This window comes from Cynoglossus semilaevis, chromosome 5 (genome assembly GCF_000523025.1).
Source record: "Cynoglossus semilaevis isolate Cse_v1.0 chromosome 5, Cse_v1.0, whole genome shotgun sequence".
In the NCBI taxonomy this organism is placed as follows: domain Eukaryota; kingdom Metazoa; phylum Chordata; class Actinopteri; order Pleuronectiformes; family Cynoglossidae; genus Cynoglossus; species Cynoglossus semilaevis.
In genome coordinates this window covers 2924766-2944050 of record NC_024311.1, presented here as the reverse complement: position 1 = coordinate 2944050, position 19285 = coordinate 2924766, and the positions used below count along the sequence as shown (strand labels likewise).

General features: G+C 37.3%; 1 protein-coding gene across 6 annotated transcripts in view; it reads right to left on the bottom strand.

The window, feature by feature from the left end:
* Positions 1-19285, bottom strand: part of LOC103378652 (protein diaphanous homolog 3) — a 175741-nt gene that overhangs the window by 99450 nt on the left and 57006 nt on the right. For all 6 annotated transcript variants that reach the window (XM_025055501.1, XM_025055500.1, XM_025055496.1 and 3 more), the window contains 3 exons: positions 15052-15176; positions 12305-12469; positions 4033-4168 (listed from right to left, as the gene is read on the bottom strand). In XM_025055501.1, coding sequence (XP_024911269.1) covers positions 4033-4168; positions 12305-12469; positions 15052-15176 — 426 coding nt within the window. The remainder of the gene's footprint in view (positions 1-4032; positions 4169-12304; positions 12470-15051; positions 15177-19285) is intronic.

Sequence of the window (19285 nt, the reverse complement as noted above, 5' to 3'; positions counted from 1 at the left end):
TGTCTTGTGAAAATTCACCTGATTTTATTATACTGTATTTCAACTTGTTTGTTGCGAGAAAAAAAATAAAAATAAAATTAACATTATCGTCACAGATGATCTAAAACGTAGTTGTTTTAAAGAGACTGTACTGTAGATACAAACTCAGGATGTGGAAAATAAAGCGAGTAAAACATCGCCTCCAGGTAACGGCTGCAGTTAGTAGGACTTCAGTTTTAACAAGAGCCTGTTCTAAATGGTGCATTCAGAGGTCAGGACATTCAGGCTGTCTGTGTCACAATGTCAACCCCTTATTTAACCGTGAACTAGTGTCTCCTGCCACTTCACTCAACAGCATGTGGCACTTACTATCAAAAAAAAAAAAAAAACCTGGTTGTAGCACTGCATAGCAGAAGAGGGCCACAGTGGAGTGGGGAATAGCTTTAATTTGAACGGAACAGAAAAAAAATAACAGAGAAAATGGAGTGAAACGTCCATTAAATGTAGACCCACCACTGTGGTTCATGTAGACATTCAGGGTGGAATGAGGTTACTTGGTATTCTTTTTCTTCGTTTAATCTCTACATTACCTTCTGGCAGCTTTTTGAATACTAGCATTGACACAAATGTCTTTGACTTTTTTTTTTTTCAATTACATCAAGGGACATCAAGTCCCAGGTCTGATAAAGGGGTTTCGTGGGCCAGAAGGGGCCTCTAAATCAGAAGTTTAACATCCCGCCGTTACATTATTGATTTTTTACAAACATCAACGCATCTCAGTGGCAAATTTGATCCTAGAAAGAAAAAAAAACCTCATTCTATTTTAAACTGAAGATCTATTGTTAAAGGGCTTAGACTACTGTCACTATGAATAATTGAAAGGACATATGATCTAACGCAGACTGGAGTTGTCCTGCTGGATGTGAACCACAAACAATATATAAAAACTGGACAGAGCTTCCTCTGCCACAGTGTGTGGTTACAAAGAAAGAGTGCAAGGGGTTTGATGTTGTTGAATAGGACTCAAAGTTTGTATTGACAACAGAAGAAGAAAAAATTGTTTTGTTTTTGTCCCTATCTCCTTCTTGTTTTTCCTCAAATGTCCCTGGATACAAATACATATATTCCAAATATTTTAATCATGTGTGATTGCAATTTAAATAACAAATGTCATATGTTAAAAGAGGAGACCTCAAACTTTCATTTGAGATCATGGCATAATCATAAAAAAAATAACAACAAACTATTTTCAGCATTTTAGCACTAAATATAATTTCAATTTTATGTCTTTTTTTCAGTGTAACTCTAACCGATAATACAATTTTATTAAAAAAAAATTCTGTTTGTTTGTTTATTTGAACACATTACTATTACTGAAAGACAACAACATGCAAGCATGTTGCAACATCTAAGAAACTGCGCATCAAAACAGAGAATATCTGATTTTGATATGTTTGAAGTGTTAAAAAAGAAAATATTTTTTCTTTTTTTCAACGGCTTTTGTGTCACAGCATGCAGGGTTTCCAGCTGTTGGACATTTTAATACTTCATTTCTAGTAGTCACATAGCAAATGTTCAGTAATGGAGGTATATATATATAATTTGTTCTCCTGCAAACCCTCCTGCTCCTGGTCTATCCTGGGATGTGATGCAACAGATTTATCATAGGCAAATCAGTCACAGCTGGAGGAAACGGGGAAACGTTTCTATTCAATCTATTTCAATTTCTGTAAGGCTCTATGTAAATGCAGGGAAGCTGATGCTCCTGGTCTCACAGTCTGTCAGAACTCAGCGTCGACGCCCAAACGGGGCTGTCTGTCATTGTAATGTTCAGTCAAGGAAAGTAAAGGAAACGGGAAAAACTGAGGAGGCAGCACACATAGAACACTGTGAAATACATAGGAATATAAATAAACCTAGGCCAGGTAACTTTAATCTGGTGCAGGGTGTGAAACTTGTTTTCCTTCCAGGAAACCCCTCCCTCTGTCTCTCATTGCTGTGCCCTTCAGCATAATGTGGATGTGCAGCCTCTCTGGGGCTTTTTAGGGAATTGATGGATAATCAGATGATTACACAGAAAATCTCCACTGAGGACAATCCTCCCTGACAAACAAAAAGGAAGCTCTTTAGTTAATAAACAGGCTGAGACAGAGAGAGAGAGAGGCACACATACACAGAGGGAGGCAGAAAAACCGCCAGGAAGTTAATCCTGTGTGTGGATTGCAGCAGCATGTATAACATCTATTGCATATTAATTCTTTCCAAACAGCGTGTGTTTGTGTTGGGATGTGTAGCATATTGCAAGGAAGCTCACTTTACAGAGTGAAACGGCATCACTCCTTAATCTGAGCGTTGCTAAATGTATTTCAAGCTGAGGCCACATTAGTGTAAACCTTTATGACTAAATAGCTGTTTACATACACATTATCAATGAACTATTTTCCTTGAACAGAAGGTCTGAACTGGTGCAGAACAAATAAATGCTGTTGTTTTTAGATGTTCCTTATTGAATTAGGCAGTTACAGCATTTAACTGTTATGGTATATTTTTTATTTTATTTTGCAGAATTGAGAATGTCGCCTACTTTTTTTGTCCTTACTGTGGTGCTAGATATACCGTAAATGTAAAACCATTCTTTTGGTTCACATATACAGGTACAAATCTATCGAGTACTACAAACCTTTGTCAAAACAGAAAATAGAACTGTAATATTTTCATGAGAAATGCCTATCATTTACGTCTAATTTACGTCTAACAGTGATGGCACGGAAAAGGCTAATGGCATTTTTGCATTTTAGCCTTTATGCACGACTTTTACATGTCGTTCGGCTGAACTCACATGATCGCTCCATCTATCTGCTCCTAAGCCATGAACGCTCCATCTATCTGCTCCTAAGACGGCCCCACTCTCAAATGTTAGGACCCATTGTGGCCAGCAAGTCAAACAGTTTGCTCACGCCTAATCTAGCGTGTCAGTGGTATTTGTCCTGCGTTGACCTGGGACCTGCTACACTTAGGAATGAGGCCACAAAATATAAAATAAAATAGTAAGAATGTCTATATAAAATAGAGAGGGGGATACTTTATATGGGCAGTGCCTTTGGGTAACTTCTTTTGCTGAAATGGTTTAGGATTTCTGAATGAAGACACAAAAGCCTGAATCGATCATGCTTGTTTTGTTTTCTTAGGGTCTATGTTTTAGGATAGTTGGAGATGTGAAATTGCCTAAAAACATCAATGCGACAATTTCATCTTATTTTTCTTCTTGGTTTGCTCTAATGTCCTAAATAGATAAAACCTGATCAATCTTCTTCCAGACAGGTTTTGTCTTGATGAAATCTCAACCTCCCGCAAGGTGTGCTGAAAATCTGATTAATCAAAGGATTTACCGTGGACCAAAACAGTCATGGTTGTTCAGGCGTTGCAAAGAGGCAGATTTTAGGGAGTTGTTTCCCATAACATCCGGACTTGCGTACATTTTCAACACAACTTTACAAAGAACAGGCCAGCGACAAGGACACTGGTGCTCACTGACAAAAAGGGTTAGAAACAAGAAGAGTTACTTAATAAAAGAGTCACTAACCACTGACTGCTTCAAACAGAATTTTTAAGTCTGCAGAAAAAAACAGATATTTCTCATCTGACCACAAAGGAAGTTTTTGAATCACCGCTGCCTTCAACAGTGGGTGAAAGAGTGCTACTGAAATTTATTTCACTGTTCATTTACATTTACTTGGACAATACTAAATGAGGAGATGGTAAAGCCTTTGTGTCTCTATCCAGGAGCTAATAAAAAGGAAAATCCGAGCAGTGAAAGAATTAGAAAGAATTAGTTAGAAAAATTGACAAAAACTATCGGCGTTCTTTAAAAATTGATTTTTAAACTACATGTTCTGCGGTATGCTGACAAGGAAAATATTCATTAAAAATTGGTTATTGGCTAAACGTTTCTGTTGTTATCGACTCTGGACCCAGCAGATGTTCCTGTGATTAAGGAAAAAAAAAAAGAAAGAAAGAAAGAAAGAAATAAGGTTAGTTTGGGTTTTCTTCTACCTGCACTGACTTCCAGCAGTCTTTTCTTCTTTAACTGTCTTTCTTGCTTTTCTCGTTCAGCCTTCTCCTTTGCCTCCCGTGATCTCCTTTGTTTCTCCTCTGACTCCCTCTGCCTCAGGTTCTCCTTAAGTGCTTGCTGTGAGGGAGAAAAAGAATAATTAAAACATGCTGTTAAGTGGGGTTAATTAAGGTAGTGTGGAGACCGCGAAAGCAAGTGGCAGCTGTTAAACCCAGCAGCGCTTTCATCAGGTTATATTACCGATTTATTTTTGAACAGAGCAGTCTGTATAATAATCATGAACTGTGGTAATGCACTGCACACAGTCATAGACTTATCTTCTTCATAAGAAGATAAGTCTATCGTTAGTACTATTGTAAAAATATGGGACAGCAGTTGTTGGACAGTGCAAACAACTGGGCAATAAAATGTGCAATAACTCATGTTAATGTGCAATAACTAAGGATTTACCAATTCAGATTAATTGAAATACTCCAAACATGCCAGTCTTGCAACGCGATATGCTGTAGATTTTTCGCTACCACCTACTGGTCAGCCAGTGTTGTGTGTGTTTCTACTGCAGTTTCCTTAGAGCAGTTTTACTCTAAGATTTGTTCCGTCACCATAATAGCACGGTTGATAAATGCCGTATTTACTCCTCACCAAGTCACTTTGTGTCGAGACTTTTTGTTGTTTGTTTTGAGTTTGTTTTTCACAGCAGTTTTCAACCTAAATATGCAACTGATGTAAAAGCTCTGCTCACTTTCTGACCAGCAGACTGTGTTAAGGAAGAATGACGAATTGTCTTTATCTTTTTTGGAGGTCGGGACGTTAGAGCATTCATTTGATGAATTAATCACAGAAATGTCCGTTTATTACAAAATATGAAGCAATTAACTCACTTTATTTTTACACTTCATGACATGCCATGTGTAAAATAATAGTAATAATCCATACTGTGAAGAGTAAAAACAAACAAAAGTCATACTGATCACACCATTGCACCAGATGTGTTGAAAACACTTGCTGTGTGGGTAGCAGGAGCTGGTGAGCGTGATGCATAAAGAAAAGGCACTGCATTCCTTGGCCGAGTGGATGGCAAGTTTCAGTTAAAATAACTATGAAAACATAGACAAGAGCACGGTTGTGTGCAGCATAGGCAACAAAAAATTTGCATATTCTTTTGCAGAGATGACCCACACTCCATGACGGAAGAAACTGGGTCCCGGCAATACTTTTTTTTTTTTTAAATATAACTTCAGTTTTATATTAATATTGCTTAATGTGGAAAAAAAGGGTCAAAATGTTTTTTTTTTTTTTTTGGTGGAAATACAAAACAATGTTTCTTTTGTTAATGAGAAGAAATATAACACTTCCCTCCAGTTCACTAGTTGCATATTTATTGAAGGAGTACTTGGTTTAGGTGAGTATACAAATTTGCCTAATTTCAACCATTTGGTGAATAATTTCAGAATGTGCAACAACAAAGGTCAAAATTTGCAACTAACCGTGCGATTTGCAAAAACAAATTATCAAAAGTGCATTAACCAATATCATTTTTGTTTTACAAAAACTAATGTCAGAATGTGCAAAATCAACTGTTAAAATATGCAACAATTCAACTGCAGGTGATGTCAAAATGTTCAAACACATCTGAGAAACGTTACCGTTCTTAAGCATCTTGTGCACAATTTTTCTTGTTCCACTGTTTCTGTTTATTGCCACTTATCTCCTCTCTTTGTTGATGTTCACACCAATGTAAAAAAAAGTGTAGAAGATTTCTAAAAAAAAATACTTCATTCTGTTGATTTTCCTCACACTAAGAACAAAAAAAATAAATAATTGATGTTGGACAGGTGGTCTCATCACTCTGGAAAATAGGTGACAATTGCTTATTGTATAATAGTTCTGCTGAGACAGACTGGTGTTACAGAGTTTGCACCGCGCAGCTGACAGGTGGTGCAGCTGCTGCTGTGGGTGGATATTTAGGTCTCATATACGATCAGCCAAGTAAACAAACAACGAACTGAACACTGAAATGGGGAAAACAAACAAACATACAAGGAAACAAACAAACAAAAAAAAAACAACCCACTACAATTCAACTAAAGGTAAAAATGCTCAGTCTATAAAGTACTGATCTCATCTGGGTTAGCCCATGTGTTGGCTTATAGCTAAACATAGGTCAACTTTTTATAAGGCATGTGCAGTACTGTATATGTTTAAGAAGTACTGTGTATATATGTGTATATATATGGAGGAGGCACTAAACACCTCCATTAATTAATACAATTTCCATTAGAAACATTTCATTATAAACCAAACATGCAATGTTTTCACAAAATAAAGACAAAATCAATTCAACGAGGAGGCACTAAACACCGCCATTAATTAATACATTTTACCATTATAAACATTTCATTATAAATCTGTACAAGCACTAATACTGGTGGTTTGGGTCCAAATTTCTAGATCTGTTTTCCTGAAAAACTTCACAAAATAAGAAATTATTATAAATACACCTGACTTTTGTCTGAGTAAGTGTTTTTTTCTTTTCTTTTCTTTTTAAGTATGTGGAATTATAAAAGGCAGAAAAGGAGAGTAATTATTAAATAAATATGTGTGTACTTTTACACAAGTCCACACCAAGCAGCACACCACTGGGAACAGGTGAGGAAAAACATGAGCCACATGAGCAGAGGGTAATAATCATACAAACTCGAGAGTAAAAAGGTGACTTGAGCTGTGAGCATCTCAATGGGAGCTGACAGAACAACAGATTGGTGTGTTCTCTCCAATAGCACGAGCTAAGAAAATAATGTATGGAGAGTTAAGTGCTATGTGTCAATGTGATGACGTGGATCCAGCTTCAACTTAATTTTAGGATAAGTAAAAAAAAAAAAATGCATCAATTTAGGCAGGGAATGGTTTCCAAAGTTACTCGTAGCAAACTGGGTTCATTATATCTCACGCTCCTCATTCCGTCACGTCTCCTGTTCCTGCCTGTCTATTTTTATCACCTGTTTTATAAGTTACACAGTAGCACGAAGTGAGAGAGAGAGAGAGAGGGAGAAAGAGAGAGAGAGAGAGGACGTTTCATCAAACTATCAAGCTTCTCCAAATGTACACTACGAGTGTGCTGGGTGTGCTGTTACATAGCCAACAAAAAAAAAGAACTCACTTCTCTGTCAAAGTTTTGTTTTGGAAACACTACAACACAGCTGTGAGGCCATGCTCCTCACATGATCCAGACCAGAGAGGGAAGTGTTGAGCATCGCCAACAACATTACCAAAATGAGGCTGACTTCAGAGAAAGCTGATGAGTTAAGCACCTAAACCTGACGAGGCCCCAATTACCAAGTTCCCCCTTTTTCTTTGGCTACATTATTATACCTTTACGGTAAACACCACAAGAGTCTACACAGGTTTATACCAACCGGACAGTACTACCTAATGAAGCTGTTGAAAACGACTTCACGTGCTTATAACAAATGTCAGAAAAAAAGGACAGAAAAGGAGAGAAATTATTATATAAAAAAAAATAAGCCGTTCAAATGTTTTTTTTTTGAAAGAATCACATTCTTAAAAATGATCTTGAACAACTGTCTCTTGGGAGGACAACCAAGAATTTAAAATGAAAATGTATTACAAGTGAGTGCTGATTTTTTTTTAAAACAATGAGCTAAGATGATGAGTAAAAAATTTACAGTTATATTTATCAGAGTTTCCACAGACTGATGAGTGGAATTTCTAATAAAAAAAACTCCCTCGATAAAAAAGGACAAGCTACGCTACCAAAAGAATACATTAAAACAACCAGTCATGTCTGTAAGATTGGTAATGATGGCTGCTGACTTTGACCACTTCTTTTTCTCTATATTTAATTATTTATGAAAGATGGAGAATTTCTGTTTCTTCTTATAAATGAAAAAAAAAATGATGTGGATGCAGGACTGTGATAACACTGCTTAATACGGTTTTATACAAAGCTCTGCTTCATTACATTTTAGCAAGGTTGGCTGCTTTGAGAAACAGAAGAGATGAGACATTGATGGAATCATTAGTGGAGAAAATGTACAAAGTGTTGATGTTTGAATAGGTGTTTACAGCGCCTGTGGCGCGTTCATGTCAATAACTTGGAAACATTAGTTGTCTACTTAGAACACCATGGTTGCACTAAACAAGACGTGTTATAATAAGAGTTGAAGCTGGGCACTCGATGAACCAGTGCCTACCTGCTTGTCTTGCTCCTTAAGCTTAAAGAGCCCAATGTTCAACGTGTTGCCATTTTTAAAGAATTGTTCTCCTGATTTTTCGGGTATATATGTCAACTTCAAAAAGGTGTGAAACCACATCTTGTTCCTCAGCAGGGCTGACATTTTGTTTCCCTCCCTGTTAACTACAGGGGCTAAGGTTTAAAAGTCCAGGGTTCAGAATTTAATGGCATCTCATGGTGAGACTGTAGAATGTAAGAAACGATCATCCTGCCTCCCTGACACTTCCCATGGCTTTTAAATCAAGAACAGTTACCACGGAATGTATTGTAAAAATGTTCTTTCTGTTTTGTTTGCATTGTTAGATGTAACTTTAGGGTGTCAAAAAGGCAAAATACCACTACATATAAATACAAATTCATCTCATCATCACGTTGACAGAGGGCAATCTACACAGACAATAAGTATGTAACCCTCCATACATTACTTCTGTAGCTTTTGCTAATAGAGAGAACCCAGCAATCAGTTGTTCTATCAGCTTCCACTGAGATGCCCATATCTCATGTCTTGGCTTTGTGACAGCCAAGAGTGCACGGAGTTCCTGTGCTCATGTAGCTGCTCATGTTTTTTCCTTCTGAGCCCCTGTTACCAATGATGGACAGCTTGGTGCGTTCTTGTGTGAACACTCCTTCCACACAGAGTAATGTTGCCTCCCGTTTCATGAAGTGATTTTGACTGCGGTATTGGTTAAGTCGTTTATAAAATACCAGCGGAAGCCAATCGCAGGTGAAGAGTTCAGTGGCACACATGCAGAATGAAAAACACTTTCGACTTTTCATCTCCTGCCAATGGATTACGACCTGTGGCACGAACACCGACAAATCTTCTTTTTTTTTTTCTCTCTCTCTCTCTCTCTATCAATTCCCTAACTTGAAATATCATGAGTGAACAACCAGCTGCGCACTGGTCAGCAGGTGCTGTCTCCTTGTTTATTTATAAGCAAGTCAGAAGTTTGGAGGCGTTTTTATTTCAGTGATGAAGACAAGAGCAGGCGAAAAATACACTAATGTCTCATCCGTTTAATGGAACTGTGGATAGATGCACTTTTACACTGCAAGCCATCCTATTATCCAGAGAGCTGTGCCACGTACATAACACTTCCTACCACTTCAACCTAAAGAGGTGTTGGTTCGCTTTCTCACTTACACCATGACCCAGATAAAAACATCTTGTAAATGGGAGGGACTGTGAATTTTGCATTGTTTTGTCGTCATGTCAACGTGAGTTTCCAGTCTTTGAAAGTTAAATCGGAATTTTACAGCAGCCTTGGTCCCTTCTCGGGACTTTCTTTTAGGAGTCATAAACATTTTTATAGTTAATTCAGTAAATTCAGATACAACTAAATTAAACTAAAATCATGGTATAAAAATTACATTATACCGCAACATTTTTTCTCCTCCTCTTGTGCATTGTTAGTTGCAGTGGAAGCCTCTAATCCAAATCTTTATCGGTTCAGGTAATTTGATTTTGTCAAAGCCTCACTGAGTGTTTAACTTAACAACTACAGATAGAACAGGCAGTAAACAAAACAAATGGATCTGCTGACAGGCTGACACGCCACATAACTTGACTGGAACAAGGAGATCTTTCCTTCCTCCGCATTTCTGACAAAGCATTTGGAGAGTGAGAGCGAAAGCTAGAGGAAGGGAAGTAAAGGTGTGTTTGAGAGACAGAAAAAGAGAGATAGATACTGTATATAGAGAGAGAGAGGAAGAGAGAGAGAAAGAGAGCTCTCCAAGGAAATTGCCCTCCGCTCTCCTTCATCACTGCAGGTCTGTTTCTCCCTACTCCTCTCCTGGATGTCCACCATTAGACACGCTCAATTGGATTCCTGTCAGATGCACGACCTCGCCTGGGGTCTCCTTCCTATGGGTGACTGAACATGCTGTATGTGTGTGTCTGTGTGTATTAGAACGAGTATTGTCTGTGTGCATGTAGGTGAGAGAAAAAAAAAAGCACTTTATAACATAAAAAGGGCGTGTGTACACATGTGCAGGTACTTGCGCAAAAATACACAGTTCAAGCCGGGGTTGACTTCAGGCATTGGTGAAGGAACGACACACAACGATTACCGTGGGTCGTGGCACAGCCGGGTAAATGCTGACACAGGTTTAACCCAGAGGTTATGTTGCTGAGATTTAGTGTGTGCCCACATTCATTGACCCAGCCTTGGCTTTTCCCAAGACATGTCTGCATGATGTGACCATTTGACCAAATTGCTCAGGTTGTAAGCTGCTTACACCTTGACCTATCAAAAGGAAATAAATGGCTCTCTGGGGAGTTTTGACCATTTCCTGCTTGCTCTTTACTGCACTAGCGTTGTGCTGCTCTCACCTACAGTCATTAAACTGTTTGGTCAGAACACAAACACCGCAGCTGAACTCAGGACTGGACCAAATGTCAAATCCAAAGTTAAAACTAAAGCTTTGTGGGGAAAAATTGAGTTCCTTAAGTTGTGGTCATCATTGTTATTTTTTAAACAATTTATCATGACTTTTTTATTATTATTCTTCATTTTTTTTATTATTATTAGTATTGTGATGAAACCCTAGTGCCTGTTCCTGTCTGCGTTGCTTAAGCATTTTTAAAGGTCTGTCAGACTAAATGAAGATATTCAGAGCAAGGCTGCATTGTGGGAAATACTAATATGGCTAATATGTTGTAAATCCAGCTAAACTCTAGATGGATTTACAACATATTAGCCATATTAATATACATACTTTATATATGAGTTCCTTCTATCTATATATTGTATATATACATTATTTATTATAGTAATATATTCTATATATATACATTATATGTTGATTAAATAACTGTAGCAGTATGGCACAATATGATTTAATAATTGTATTGCTAATCTAGTTCTGGAGATTTAATATAAAAAAATGCTTATTTTTTATTTTGATTTTAATTGCTCGTAATCAACTGCTCTAGCACCTCTGAGCTAGAGCATGCAGAATAAAAATAATCATGAGGTCAGGAATGGTAGTTTGGCAGTAAATATCTGTTATATTATCATTGTGTGATCAGACTGTGGCTGCTTTAAACAGAGGAGTATCAATTATCATTAACCAAGTGACTCTAATAATGTACCTTTAAAACACTTTTACTAGTGTAAGTTAAATACTGTAGCTCATACAATTGCCACCTTCCCTAAAGTTTTTTTTTTTTCTGAGCATCTTCTCTACCACAATTTTCAACTGTAACTGACATGTGCTGTTATTTTATCAAACTGAGCTTGTGGACAGTGATGGGTGTTGCATTTTGCTCCACAAACAGGAAGAAAAGACACTGAGGTGCAAACCGAGGGTTTTTTTTTTTTTTTTAACTGCATGTGTTTTGAGACTCTTTTCAGTGCAACAAAGCCAAAGCCCACAGCACAGCAGCCACAGAAAAGATGTGGGTGAGGTCTTTTGTGGTCAAGGTTTTAAGAGTTTGCCTCAGGGAACCGATTATGTTTTACAATTATTTCTGTGCTGAAAATTTAAGAAGTGTTCAATTACCATATATTCCGTACTCAGTGGGGGAAATGGTATTTTAATTTTTTTAAGAAGTGTTCAATTACCATATATTCCCTACTCAGTGGGGGAAATTGCATTTTTTTTGTGTGTGTGATTAGCAGCTTTGTAGGATCTACATTGTTTGAAATAAAGTGCAGTGAAGCAAAATCTGTTCACTTGTATTTGTTCGACATGATCAAGTTAGACATGAGCCCTTACTGAATATCTACATGTTAGGATATAGGTCGAACTACTAACATGTCTATAAAGATTCTCAGTCATCCAGGTCATGGTCAAGGTTGAAGAGTTCTGGCAACTGGAAAATGTCACATCCAGTTGCCTAAATTAACATGTTGCTATGTAAAAGTATGCAATTGACAAGAACTCCTGAAGTTTGTTTAGATACAAATCTTATATCATTACATTTGCCTCCACCGTAGAAGGCTGGGAAAAGAAATGCATTTCTAAGAAATCTAAATAGAGAGAGGTGTACTCACGGTGAACATCGAACGAAAGTTGTTGAGGTCGGTGAACAGCTCCTCCACAGATGTCTTCTTGGGATCAATTGCAAAGTACTCCAACAGGTCCTGATACAGCGTTTCCATGTTACTGTGCATTACCACCAGCTTGTCGTACTGCTCCCGCGCAACTGTGCTGAAGCTGTGAAGATGTAGTCAAGGTAAAAAGCACTTCATTCAAACTCGGTGAAAACTAACTTTAGTCCTGATGTTGGTCAGTCGTTTTGTGTTTTTCAACACATTCGCACCTCACCATAAATGTATATTATATATATATATATATAATGCATGTATGTAGATGTTCCCCTAAGATATGATATTTATGGGTCTAATAACAAGATGTCAGTAAAGATAGGAATGAAATGATGCTCCTCTGACCAGTAGCCCTTGTAATGGCCATAACATCCTTGTCTCTGACCATATAAAAGCGGTGTCTATACATCTGTGTCAAAAAGGTGGGCAGACTCTTTGGCCCTGACTGAACCATGCCATTAAAGCTGAATTGATAGACCTATTTGAGGTCTGGCCTCAGTTAAATCTGGCCTGCAATGAGAGCAACTTATTCACAGCTGGGTAAATGCTGTTCAATAAGCACTGCTTCCAGATTGACTTGTCTGTAATATTGTTCCAAGCCTGGAGTTACAAAGGGAGCGTAAGAGCATGAGAGAGAGAGAGAGAGATTCTTTACTTTCTGTAAGGAAAGCAATAGTCTACTGTTGCGTATTATCAGACTTTTCTTTTTTTTTTAACATTCTTTCTTGCAGACATTCACCAGCCCTTCCCATTTGCTCATTATCCTTCTGTTTTGGCCCCTGTTCTAATTTGCTTCCTTCACTGAAGTCAGCACAGAGTCAGCAGTCTAGCACTCAACCCTTTAACTCTACACTCCACTGCTGCACAAAGTCTAACTGGAATTTTTTCAGAGTCACCAAACTGATGCAATAAGGTTCTAATATCATATAGTGACCCTATTTGTCACCACTAGTGTCAAAACCAAATATAAGAGCTTCGTTCCTGTTTTATACATTTATACGTATATATACACTTTTCAACTCTCTACTGATACTATACCTGAATTAAAACTCACTTGTATTTTATGCACTTTTTAACAATATAATAATAATAATCTTTTGACAGAATCAACGTTGGGAAGTTTTGTGTAATTATTATGACATACTTTGTATGTCAGGAATGCATGTACCTCATCTTCAAAAGTACACATTTAGAAAACATCTTCCATAATTTGCATAACACTGGTGCTATTTACAGACAGACAGACATAACAGACAGATAGATACAGTAGATATACACTTTTCAACTCTCTACTGATACTATACCTGAATTAAAACTCACTTGTATTTTATGCACTTTTTAACAATATAATAATAATAATCTTTTGACAGAATCAACGTTGGGAAGTTTTGTGTAATTATTATGACATACTTTGTATGTCAGGAATGCATGTACCTCATCTTCAAAAGTACACATTTAGAAAACATCTTCCATAATTTGCATAACACTGGTGCTATTTACAGACAGACATAAAAGACAGATAGATACAGTGGATGGATGGATGGATGGATGGATGGATGGATGGATGGATAGATGGATAGATGGATAGATGGATAGATGGATAGATGGATAGATAGATAGATAGATATTTTGTATAGATAACTTGCAGGCTACAACTTGAGAAGTACGCTTGAGCAGCAAAATGTGTTCTAAAATAGTTTTGACAGTGCTGAAGCCTAGCCCAGATGCTAAAATATTTCAGGTCTTTCTATATTTAAAAACACAGGGGGGTTAGATTAGGTTTACCCTGCAGATTATGCTGATGTGTGATCCTTCAAGTGTGACTGCGAAGAAAGACAGGAACCTGAGGTTGGAAAATAAATCCCACACCAGCCAACCTGTCAGGTCAGGTTAATTCAAAGATTTTCCTTTTTCGGTGCTAACTACAAACAGAGTCCTTCAGTGCTGCAGCCCTACGGCTACTGATCAAAAGTACATGAAGCAACCTTAGTCACACGGTGCTATAGAACACATAGCTTTCAATCCTGATCTGAGAGACAAGTGACAGCTGTCAGTTACTAAAGCTTGACATCTAATGGAAATCATGGGAGAAAAAGTACAAAAAAGAAACCCAAATTGATCAAAATTCTGTTTCTCTAAATACAACTTTCTAGAGAAAGTACTGACTTGTTGAAGTGAAGTAGGGAGGGATAGACGTAAAAAGCAACATATGGCTTGGAGAATTTATAGCTTTTGTCCATGGACATAGAAACACAGTGACAGCAGGTACTGCAGTGACGAAGCATGTTTCTGTTAGAGAGCAGCCTCATAGGCGTTTCATTCACATATAGAATGGGGAGGCCTTAAGGCATATTTTTACGATTCAGATGGCGTATACCAACTTGTACACTGGTGGCTTTAGGAGTAACGCATGATACCGAGTTAGATAATATTTAAATCAGTCAACATTCACATATGATTTGTGATTAATTGTGACTAATCGCATCTGCCATTGATCATTATTAATACTCAGTAAGGAGTTAAATTGACAGACCATTAATCAAAACTTTAAATGTTCGTCTAGATCTGACGCAATCTGCAGTGATCCACAAGGGAAAAATCAAGCACAAGTGAGTAAAAACATAAATGGTCATGTGTCACAGGAAGTCATGTGTTATGAAATGACAATCATTTAGTTAAATATGAAAGGATATAGCCATTTTAGTCAGGAACATGTCATTGGGGTCATCAAGGGAGGAGAGATTTTCCAGGTCTCTCTCCAGCTGCAGCAGCTGCTTCTCCATCTGCCTCAGGCTTTTTTCCAGATTTTCTGCCGACACTAAGATACACCCACGCACGAGAGTCACAAACACACCCCCATGAAAATGAGAAAAAATGGGGAGAGAGAGGACAACTCAATTAGAGCAACGAAAGAAAACAAAACAAAACAAAAGAATCAGGAAAATAACATCATTAAAATGGAAAAAAAACAATACAAAAACACAACAGTGAGAGAAAAGTTCAAATGGTGAACATTTATAAAAGGGTTCACACACTACTAGAAGCATCATGGGAATAAACAATGAATGGGAAAATACAGAAGAAGAGTAAAAGCACATTCAGTGTTTTTTCTCTAATAATGTTTGTTTGCTGTAAACAAATATATTCCTGTAAGAAGGCAGTGGCCTAACTGACAGACACAGGATTTAGTGTTAGTCCTTTGAGTGCCAGAAGTGCCACAAGGTTTTTCAGGACAAGGCTGGCAAAATGAAGAAAGGATGGAAGAGAATCCTCTAGTACTGGGGTCCTCAACCCCCGGTCTGAGGACTGGTGCCTGTCCGTAGGTCATTTGGGAGATAGAGATAAAAGATAATCTGGCAATGTTTCAAAACAACAGGTCATTCAGACTGATACTAACAGAATAAAGTCTGAAATATATTTTATCCGGAAAATGTATTAATCCTTCAACGATGGTGCGGTTTTTACGAGTCAACAGTAACGGCTGATACCGGTCCTGATACTGACCAGTCTTTAATATTGTAAATGTTTTTTTTTAATAAAGTGGGCCAGTGCATATATGATCAAACCTGTTGTTATTTATTTTGCAATCAACATACTCCCCGGACCGGGGGTTGGGGTCCACTGCTCTAAGCCACAGTTGCTCTAATCTGAGAGCTGAGACAGGAGAAGAACACGGAGAGTAAATTACTGTTTCTGCTGGTTATGGCTGTCAGTTGAAGTCACTCACTGAATAAAGCATGGTCTAAATTATCCCGATTTGGCACTGCCTGACAAAAAGGAATAAGCTACTTATATTTTAATAGTTTCCATGGTCTTTGATCATTGTGCATGAGTGAGTGAGAGAGAGAGAGAGTTAGTGAAAGAAAGAGAGAGAGCGACAGAGAAATATCCAATTCATTTTTGTATAATTTTAATATAAATCTATTTAGTGGAACGAGAGTCAGTCATGTATGTACTGTCTGCACTATTAATATAAGTGAAATCTATCATTGCACTTCAATATACTATTTTGAAGTATACAGTACCAACCCTGGAAAATGGTTTTGTAACCAAACCAATCAATGCAAATCTCACAAGCTTTTACTTTTGTACTATTGTGGTGAGGCTCTACGTGACTCAGTGTGCAAAAATGACTACTTCTTTTTGTTTAATGTTATAAATGCACAATTCTTTGCTCTCCACATTTCTATTTTAAGTTTTCCTGTCTCCCCTCTCCCACTTCTTTAGCATTTCTCAGAAACTGTCAGGAATTATGTGAGCTAAATGTACTTAAATGCAAAGGCAAAGTTTGTCTTTAAACCCTTGTCAAAGAGAAAAATGTTCAATTACTGATGACTCAATCAGTGCGGTATTCAAACTGCTATGCACAAACCAGGCAGAATCTCATTTTGGGAGTAATGATTAAAGAAATATCTCAATCTGGGGGGGCTAAAAAGGATAACAGTTATCCCTAAAGGCATCTCAGTGAGGATAAAGTTGCATCGACATTAGCGGCCAAAGAACTCACAGCTCGTAACAAAAACTAAAATATAGGTTGTAGCTACGTAAAAAACTGTGTTTGAGCTTACTGTATTTAAGCTTCCAAGCCACAGTTTCATTTACAGTTCAGCTAAGTACCCAATGTTGTACCACTGCACTCACATGGTAGTATTGCAAATGTGTTTATAGCATCCCCTGCAGTGTAGAGAGGAGCTGTGTACTTTTAAAAACGTCCTAAATAAATAATATGGCCCATTACCTCTCGTAATGGAGAGCAAAAACAACTCAGTCATAAAGTCCTATTCCCTTTTGTCCAACGGGTCCTCACTTTAATGTCCTAAATGTCACGCAAAATAACACATAATACTACTACTAAACGTTACATTAATTTCACAGAATCAATACAAATTTAACTGATTATTCTTGCCTCAACATTTTTCTGTAGTTTGTTGACAGCAAAGTGACCTGTGAGGTGATGACACTGCCAAATGCAAATGGGAAAATGTCTGCATCCAGAGCTCAGCAGCTCCTGAAGCAGCTGAGATCAAAATAGAAATAGAAGCCTTTCATGCATGCGTGAACTGGCCTTTTGTGTCAAGCGAGTATCACGACGTAAAATGAGAATAAATGGTGTATTCTAAGATGTCAACTCTTCTACAGTTCCTGTGTGACAAGGTCTCTTTTACTATGAGTTGTTATGTATTAGCATTTTAATAGGCAGTAAAAATAAATAGTCAAACGTGAGTGTGGCGCGCAAACATTTATAAATACCAGTGACTTGATGCGCTTTTAAAATAAATATAATTCACGAGACGGCAAACAAAATGCCAATAAAAACAATGTAAATCATATTAACAATAATGGCAGTAACACAAGGTGATAACAGCAACACTCAGCCTCCTTCAAATTTCAAGAAATATTTCGTCAAATCTACACTGTTTTATCAACATTCCATTTAGCAACAACAGTTATTTCATGACAAGTTCATATGGAATCGGGTCTGCATCACAGAACGCAAAGATCTGATGTGGTTTTTTTCTCTTACATTGCCTTAGCAGCAGAGCATATCAAACCATGTTGATGCTCAGCCCCAATTGGCTTCAGTGAGGCAGTGAGTGATAACATTTCTCATTGTGGGTGCCCGATAGTGTTTTAATAAAAGCAGCATAAATTGAAGACGGCTGAAGACAGCCTCACAGTAAATAAATGAGCAGGATGTTGTGGAAACTGGGCGTCTGCAGACTGATTGGACAGATTGTACAGGAAGTGGAATATTAAAAAAAAAGCAAAAAAAAAAAAGCCACTAAATACGTTTGGAAAATTGACAGACTCATTTTCTTTCACTGTAATGTAAGTGAAGTCCAGATGAAAGAAAAATGCAGTCTCTTGTTTTTTTCGACTATAGGCCTAAATACATTCTGTAATTAGATGCATGTACTACTTTTGTATAATCATACTTTATGTCCTTTTAGTTGGAAAAAAAAAATCAGCTTTTGATGGATTTTTTAGTAATTACAATATGTGTGGACATATGTATATATATGTACATGTATATACTGTATATACTGTATATACATATACATATAGTATACAGTATACATATAAATGTATATACTGTATATACATATACATATATATACACATATACATATATATACGTATATATATGTATATACGTATATATGTGTATACGTATATACGTATATATATACACGTGTATATATACGTATGTGTGTATGTTTATTTAGGCCAACGTCCAGGCCAAATCCTTACATGTGATACTAAATTGAATATTAAGGCAGCAAAACCTCCCCTGCTCTTTTGTCATGTCCCTAAAAGCTTTTCCTTTCACAGGCACCTGACTGAGGTGTGGGCAGCATGAGTCAGTGAAAAGAAAACAGACAGTCTCTGTCAAAGAAGATTGTAACCTGCTGATGACGCAGTGACTGAAGTGAAAAGAAAAAAACATATACATTCAGTGAATAACAAAGGAGCCCCACTATAAAGAGAAGGTGGCAGAGTTGGAGAGATTCTACCGTAACACAACTTTTACATTTACCCCAAACAGGTAAATAGGTTATATTAGGTCCTTGACATTCCCATGTCTTTAATAATACAGATAAATTATCATTTGACTTTAAGTATTTTATAGTATATTTTTATTCAGTTCCATAACTTTGTGGTTGGATTCAAACCCTTAAATAAAGCCAAGAACAGGGCATTTGTGATTTGCAGAGCCAGTAAAAACAAAACCTAAGGTTGTTGTGCAGTCCTTATTCTCTCTCTCTCGCCATCCTGTTCTTTCATTCTCCTCTGCTGTGTTAAAGTGTAAGTGTTTTATGAGCAGTGGGGCCTGAAAACCTCTGTGGTACAGAAAGGCTACAGCCAGACATAGAAGGTTTTAACTGGATAATAATTGGAATATTTGCAGAGGTCAAATCCCTGCTG